Source organism: Xenopus laevis, chromosome 9_10L (genome assembly GCF_017654675.1).
Source record: "Xenopus laevis strain J_2021 chromosome 9_10L, Xenopus_laevis_v10.1, whole genome shotgun sequence".
Classification (NCBI taxonomy): domain Eukaryota; kingdom Metazoa; phylum Chordata; class Amphibia; order Anura; family Pipidae; genus Xenopus; species Xenopus laevis.
Window position 1 is genome coordinate 101,234,898 of NC_054387.1, and position 8,448 is coordinate 101,243,345.

The 8,448-nt window shown below is 37.8% G+C and overlaps 1 protein-coding gene across 1 annotated transcript; it reads right to left on the bottom strand.

Annotated features, from left to right (window-relative positions):
* Positions 1 to 816: 816 nt before the first annotated feature.
* LOC108701533 (coiled-coil domain-containing protein 69-A-like) lies at positions 817 to 8,161 on the bottom strand. The gene is made up of 2 exons (XM_041576293.1): positions 8,085 to 8,161; positions 817 to 1,314 (listed from the first exon to the last, which is right to left on the bottom strand). Exons 1-2 carry the CDS (start codon positions 8,109 to 8,111, stop codon positions 817 to 819), a joined length of 525 nt encoding a protein of 174 aa, XP_041432227.1. The 5' UTR covers positions 8,112 to 8,161.
* Positions 8,162 to 8,448: the final 287 nt, after the last annotated feature.

An 8,448-nucleotide genomic window follows, 5' to 3' on the forward strand; every position in this document is an offset into this window, starting at 1 on the left:
TTTGCATGTGTATTGTGAGACAATTTGCAGTTGTTGTTTTTTTTAGTTACTTAGCTTTTTATTTAGCAGCTCTCCAGTTTGCAATTTCGGCAATCTGGTTGCTAGGGTCCAAATTACCCTAGCAATCATACAATAATTTGAATAAGAGACTGGAATATGAATAGGAGAAGGCCTGAATAGAAAATACGTAGCAAAAACAATAAATGTTTATACAGAGAATGTTTTTTTAGATGGGGTCTGTGACCCCCCATTTGAAAGCTGGAGTCAAAGGAAGAAGGAAAATCATTTAAAAACCATAAAAAGGAATAATGAAGACCAATTGAAAAGTTGCCTAGAATTAGCATACTAAAAGTTAACATTGTCCCACATTAGGTTGATAAGCAATCTGCGCACACAAAAAAATATACATTATTTTTTTATGGAAGAAATCTGAAGCAACTCCAATGGCTTAGTCTATGGAAGCAGCAGGGAGGAATTAGTGATATAGGAAAGATAACTTGCAGAGAGATTTTGCTTTAGCAAGTCTAATTTGTGGTAGCCAGGCTAAAAATAGCTGGACTTCGGTTAAATTGCTATATTCTTGCATATAATATTCGTAATGGAATTATACATAATGAGACAAATTGGAATGCAAATTCAGTAGGCCTGATGAAAATGTGATCCATAGCACATTAAATGCTTAAATGGAAATTTTCAGTGATATATCCTTTAGTACAGTAGTAATACATATATAACTGTAAGACTGTTTGTTTCTCATTCATTTATTTATATGCAATAAAAGCTTTTTGCATGCTAGTAAATAATCCCTTGAAGGATTTATCCGGTCGGTGGGTTGGACAGTTCCGTCACCTCTTGTAATAATGTATTGAGTTGGATTGTCCAATAGAGGCTTTCGGCTGTTTTCCTTTGAGACAGCATTCTCAGTTCTTGGTTTTCCTGCTCTAGTCTTTTCTTCTCCTGAATCAGGTTCTTCTCAATCATGTCTCTGTATTCCACCAGCTGGGCTTCCTGTTTGCGGAGTAATTCATTTTTTATCTCGATAACAGTTTTCAGACTCTCAATTTCCTCCTTCACAAATTCTTCTGGGTTTTCTTCATCCAGAATCTCTGTATCATAGTTGTTCTCCTGGACAAGGGGACGCCCCTGCATTAGCACGTCATTGATAGAGAATAGCTGGGCTTTAAGCTCTGCCACTGTGTCCTGGGCTGACGTCATTTGCTCCTCAATGTTTTCTATCTGTTCAGTCAATTTTATTTCCTCCCATGGAATCTGCTCTTCCAGACAGATCTCAATAAGATTTTTATCTGTCACAGCCTGAAATAAACATTTATACACATAAACTTTCCAATGATGGATAAGGATAGCAAACGTCAAAAACATAATTCACATGACTTATTTTAGCATACACTTGGCTTCAAATAGGTTGGTTATTGGCAATAGTCACAGACCATCATATTTAATAAAAGGCACAAGATAGCCCAGGTATGGTAATTAATGGTAATAAATAGGTGGCCGGCAAATCCTACCTGCTTATTGGTTGCTATGGTTGAACTGAACTGTAACAAAGTGCTCCCCTTTTATTACATAACATACTATACTACTACATGTTTGGAAAAAACCCGTTATCCAGAAAGCTCCAAAATACGGAAAGCCTGGCTCCCATACACCCCATTTTATCCAAAATTTTTTATTTTTTTAATGATTCCCTTTTTCTCTGTCATAATAAAACAGTACTTTGTCCTTGATCCTAATTAAGATATAATTAATCCTTATTGGAAGCAAAACCAGTTGGGTTTGTTTAATGTTTACATGATTTTCTAATTATGGTATTACGGAATGAAAATCCAAATTAGGGAAAGATCCATTATCCAGAAAACCCCAGGTCCAGAGCATTCTGGATAACCGGTCCCATACCTGTATAACAACTTCCAATAAGGAACTTTTTCCATAACATTTCCGTTGCAAAAACCTCCATTAAAATAAAATTTTTCTGCAATTTTGCATTAAATTGTAGAAATTAATTATGACCATTTTCCCAAATTGCTGTTCTCCATAAATTTCCAAGCCACATGAAGAATGTTTTTTTTTTTTTAAGATGAAAAAAAATTTCTTTATCCACATGCCAAAATTCAGAACACTTCCCATTGGCCTTTGTTGCATCTTGGCAGAGACGTGATTTCACTTCTCATGGTTTTGCATTACAGTGAAACCTCAATTTGACATACCCTAATTTAAAAGTTCTTCATAATTTTACACCATGTTTTTGCGGTCCCACCAATATAATGTTTTTATGAATTTACATTTTCCCAGATTTTACACCATTTTTCTTTTTGATCCCCTGAAAAAACATAAAATAGAGGTTCTACTGTAGTTGGATTTTCAATTGTAAAATAGCAAATTGTAAAATTGCAATTGTTTCCAGTGCTAAAATATGTTCACAATTACCTAGACTATGCCTTAAAGCTTTCAATGATGCAGTTGCCATCGTTAATAAAAGTGCCCCCAATTTAAGATAATCTGTAAATATTTTACCTTTTCGCTTTTGCATTGAAAGCAACATATCCTTGTTAAATATCTTGTAACTACTGCCCAGCACATTATAAATCAATGTGGCCTGTCTGCTCTGTTCAATGCAACATCTACAATGTGAGCTTCGGCTGTATACAGTGTAACATGGGAAGTGAGACCAACTATATTCAGACCTCTAAAGCTACTGTTCAACTGACATTTTTGCCTGTTAATTTGAACTCGGTACACACAACAGCCCTTTATCAAGCTGTTTTATAGCAAATAAATAAAATACATAAAATGCAATATGCTGTCAGTAAATTAGTTATTGCTTGAATATGTTGTAGAATAATATGTTCTATAATACAAATGACTCACGTCTCTACAGTAAAAGACCTGCAGAAAAGGGACCCAAGACATAAGTGTCATACACATTAAATACTTTATCGACACAGCAAGGCAACTCAGAATGATATTTTATTGGTAGGCTGTATTGTGCAGGATAATAACATTGAACTGAAACTATATGCAAACAATTGCAACAGCAGTGATTTGTTCTGTAGTCATGGTCTGCAATACAGAAAGAGCAACATTAATAAGGAAGCTCACCTTTAAAATCTAATATAAGCCAACTTCTCTTCTAATATATACAAAGCATGGGTTGCGTGCATAGTTAGGCATGGGATAATCCTTGCCCCAGCATCTTATTTGATGCTGTGGACAACTTCATCTGGCAAGCTTAGTCCTTTTTTGCCTATGCTGATAAGTGATCTATGTAAGTTACCATTTTGTGCTTGATCTGACACAGTGCTTGGTAACTTGGAGTTGCAAAGCTTTAATACATTAGCCGCAGAGAGTTTCAGTTTACTCGTTGCTGTGAACTATACGTTGCTAGTGATGGACGAATCTTTGGGGTTTCGATTCACCGAAAAATTTGTGAATTTACGGCAAAATTTGCTAAACAACGAAAAATTCACTAAACACATTGAACTCAATGGGCGTTAAAATAATTTTGACTCGCAACAATTTTGACTCAATAGAAATTTTTATACATGCAACTATTTTGTCCAAATGCATTAAAGTCAATGGGAGACTGAATAATTTTGACATGTGACAATGTTATGCGCGCAACAATTTTATTTTTGCTGCGGCGGATTTTCGCCGTAGTTTCGCTAATTTATTTGCTGGTGGCGAAATGTGGAAATTCACCGGAAATCCATGCCTGGCGTATTTATTCACCCATCACTATACGTTGCCACTATATCTTAATAAAGACCCACCCATCCCGATAGACAGCAGTTCAAAGTACAGATTCATCAGTGCAAGTAGCATTAGTAAGTGCAACAGAATCACATATGCATGGATGGCTTTTTTTTTTTTTACCTGCAAACCTGAATTTTAATAAATAAGGCCCTGAGCTTATATCAAGGCCAACTCCAGCAGCAGCGAGCCAAGTTTTCTCTCACAAATATGCTTACCTAATATGTCTTCTCTGAAAAACCCTGGTACTCCCATTTATTAAAGTGTCCACACTGAGCCAACTGGGCATCAGATGGAGCAAACGCTGTTTGTCATATTAAAGTGGAGGCCCCATACATTAGGGAGCATAGTGCAGTTCACCTATCTATCCAGCGTGCCTTTGTGTATAAGTGCGTATTTCAAAGCTACCCTAGAATTCTGGCACTTGTTTTGCACCACCTTGGGGAAAATAAATACCAGTAATGTTTGAATACAATTTCCCAAAATAAATCAATATTATTGTTGTTATTTAGCCAATTTCGAGTGACAAGGGCTTTGTCAATAGATAGGATTGACTGGCATATAAACATTACAAAAGCCCTCTCAATTGAGGTACAATTTGCAAGTAGTTAGTAGCCCTTATATAGAAACTACAGAAAACCCTGCAACAATATTATATGTAGGGACTCATAAGGTTAATGCTCCCCTATGGCATTAAACCCCTACACTTCCTTATTCCCTAGCTGCTGGGTGGAGGGGGATGTATCCAGTTTTGGTTATTAACATAATGTGTAAAGTGTATCATTGGCCCAGAAGCTGATGGCCACTTCCTGTCACACTTCAGTATAGTGCTGGGCAGAGGGTGGACCTTCTTCTTTTGCCTTCCACTTTAGGAGGGAGTTGATGTTGCTTGAAGCCTGGTACTCGGGCCCCAGTAAAGGAGAAGGCCTCAAGGCCCATGGTGGCGAGGCCTTTGGTGAAGTTGGGGATACAGGGACCCTGTGAATGAGGTGTAGTCAGGACAGGGTTGATTCTGTAAGAGCACTTTCTAGGAAAGTGAGACAGAATTATATAGCAAGAGCAGTCTGTGCTCCAACTAGGACAAACAGCATGGGGTAGCTCTCTGGCCTGTAGTGTAGGGCTCACAGGGGGTCATTTCTAAACACTGGGCAAATTTGCACCTGGGCAGTAACCCATGGCACGCGGCCCATGGCCCATGTTACCCGACATGTACACTATGTGTATATCTCAAAGGATTGTGAGTATGAAAACCCTGATTTGCACTTTAAGAGAATAAATCCTGTTAATTTTTGTTATGTTCAACTTTCTGGCTTCCAGTTTTTTTTTTAAATTAATAATACAGCATAAGTGAGTTATAGTCCAATTAAATCTCCCCTTCACCCTTTCACGTAGCAAAGGCCCATCCTGTGGAAAGAAGATCAAATTTAACCGATACTGGAGATGGTCTAACCTAGCTTAGATGGAGTTACGTATACATGGATCCTGTAATATTTCCATTAGGCAAAAGAAAGAAGAAACAAATGTTATCTCTGGTATGTTTTACCAGTGCACCATCCTTATTCTGTGTTAGCTTGATATGAACTTCTAGCCGGAACGGTTACCATCTAGTTTGAATGGTTACCATCTTAGCCATTTTATTGTGTATTAAAGTATATAAAAATGCAAACGCAATGCAACTGCTCACCCTGGTGTTAACAAGGTTGCTGCTGGCATAGCTAATTAACCCTAGGGTTCATGCTTGAATGGGAGAATGTAATAAAGATGGAACATTTGCTCATGGGTAGAAACCCTGAACTACCAATATGCTGGTAGCAAATGCTAACTGCTGACTTGACTTTGAACCTTTTAAATCATTACAAAGTAAAACTGGCAATATCTCAAAAACCCTGTATACCCTTTAAAAAGCATATTACATTTATCATATATGTTTACTCCACCCCATAGGCTTCTTGATGCTTTCCAAAAGCTTGTTCTGCATTTAATTACATCATTTAAGTTACATACAAACTCTGACTTTAGGTTAGTTTATATATTTAATCATCCAGTTATTTAAAAAAAGACCATTTTTTATCCAACAGCTAGGGATGAGTTTTATTATACTGCTGTTCCTGTGCAGTCTTCCTTCATTATTTGAAATTGCTTGCAAAGCTTCAAAGATGATCAGAACAAAAGCTGAATTCTCTTTGATAAACCCTGGAAATGGGGTTTTATCAAAACCGAGGTCTCAGTAGTGATACAAGTAGTATTCTGATCTAGAAGAGAGTTGAATGGAGCCAAATAAAATGTACTTTTGATACTGGTAGCCTTGTCTTATAACCATGCAACATTAGGCAAATATATAGCAATGGTTTTGTGTTTATCCATGAAATGTAGATACTGATCAGATAGTACATCAGAATAACACAGAGGGTAGGAGAGAAGCAGCAAAAGATGGAGAAGAAGAAGATTGGATCAGAGAGTGGATGTAGGATGAAAGCCCCCTAATTTTGCATAAAAACTTTATTTCTGATTGTTACTATAATAATAATAACATAATAAATACCCTCAAAATTTTTGCTTGATTGAGTTTAGCACATAGGAGAACCCATGTGATCTTCAAACCATACCCATTGACCTGTAATGCAATGCACCTTTCCAACCTCCTATTGGGAGAGCCATGTGGTCCTTCCACCCATTATTCAATGAACCCTTCTGACCTAGGAAACTATAGGTGCATAGGTCTGGTAACCAATATGTCTGTTATTCTATCAGATGCTTGCCTACATTGCCTGGTAAATGGTGACTGGATTCCGTGGGTTACTAGACCTGTTACAAATCTTCAAACCTGTATAACATTATCTAGAACTCAACTTGATAAGTTAGGGCTCTTACTGACGAGCGGTTGAAGCTGTGCGGCTGAACGCAGAAAAATGGAACACAGGGGAGCACAGGAAAAGACGCATTAAGCTTTTTCACTGGGGCTGTACTCACAGAGGCGTGTGTAGGCGCCGAACGCAGGAAAAATGCAGCATGTTGGGTCTCAACCTGCGTTCGGCGCCTACACGCACCTGTGTGAGTACAGCCCCATCGAAAAAAGCTTAATGCGCCTATTCCTTCGCTCCCCTGCGGCTGAACGCAGAAAACGAAACGCAGGGGAGCGCAGCTTAAACTGCTCGTCAGTAAGAGCCCTCAGAGCTGATAAAAAATAGGTGTTTGCACCTGAGACAATGGCTCATAATGCAAGACTGAAAATGCAAGCTGAGACCGTATTACCTGTACAGATATTGGAAGTTATCTACCACAATCACCCTGTCGATTAGACAAAAGAAAAAAATTAGAAAACAAATGAAGTATAGTATTCCTTTAACAGTAAACCATATTTTTTCCTATGGTATCCTGTAGAGAGTAATTAATTATGTCTCATCCATGGTTTTCTTCAGTGGTGTCCTGCAGAGGGTAATTATTAATGTCATTGCAGCTGCTCTTTTGCCTCAACTACATGAAAGGGGAAGGGGATTGAGAGAAAAACACAGCCCCAATGGAGAACAGGAAAATACAGAAATATACATTTGTTGTTAATCATAATCAAGACTATCCCAAGTGTTAACCCTTTCCATGTTACAGATTGAATCATCAACCCTATTCTGCGACAAGGAAAGGGCACGATTCTTAAACAGAGCATATTGGAGGGTTTTTTTGTTTGCAAATCCACATAACTGTAATTAAATTAAATATATGCATCTGCACTGATACCTGCATTTAAAGGACAATAAGCTTTGCAATGACTTAGCCACAATCAGAATATTGATGCTTTCTCTAATTAGCCATGGCATTATCCCTCATGGATACAGCATTTCATGTTGCTTATACGTGTAGAACTCAAAGGATCATACTGGGCCAGATTATTAAATAATGCACCCCTAGGTGGAATTCAATCATTATTTAAGAAAATTCCTCTTTGATGTTTTGACAATGTGTGTTCTCTATTCCTCAGTGATGGGAATTCTCAAATCAAACATGTGTGCGTGGCATTTCTGTGTTGGCAGCAATGTCTTTCACTGAAGCATGAGCCCACTCTGTTAAAGTAAATGTTAGTCTTTTATTCTGTGCATTTAAAGGAACAACATAACCTATTTACAGTATATGCAGGGTTTTTCATGTAGTTTGTTTTCCTGCAAACGGCAGTGAACCATTTTGGCCCAAAGAGCTTTATTTATCAGCATATTCATATCTACTGATTTCACTATGAGCAGCCATGCTTATTCAGTTGAACCACGCTTGTTTGAAAACACTTGTGTCTATTGGCCAAATTATCAGCAAAGTGGAGGAATGCTTACCAGGCTTTGCAAGGAAGAAAAAGGCATCTCACTATTCTTTTCTTGTGCACAGAACAGAATGCTTTCATATTTATTGTGCAAGGAAGTGTAAAAACGTTTAACTGTAAAAACAGTTTAATCTTGTTGCCCCATGCCAGGGCTTTTGTGGCCTTGCCACAAATCCGAGCCTGTTGATATTTCTCCCTTTTTTGCCCAGACTTCTGTCTTCCTAAAAAGTGTTTTTATTTCTATCTTCCTGTGTTACTATGCTTATAGGGATAATGTAAGTTTGCTACTTGTCTAGTAACTCATCACAACCAACCAGGTAGCATTTATTGGTCAGAAAACCTTACTGGTTGCCACAGATTACTACACCCGAACATGC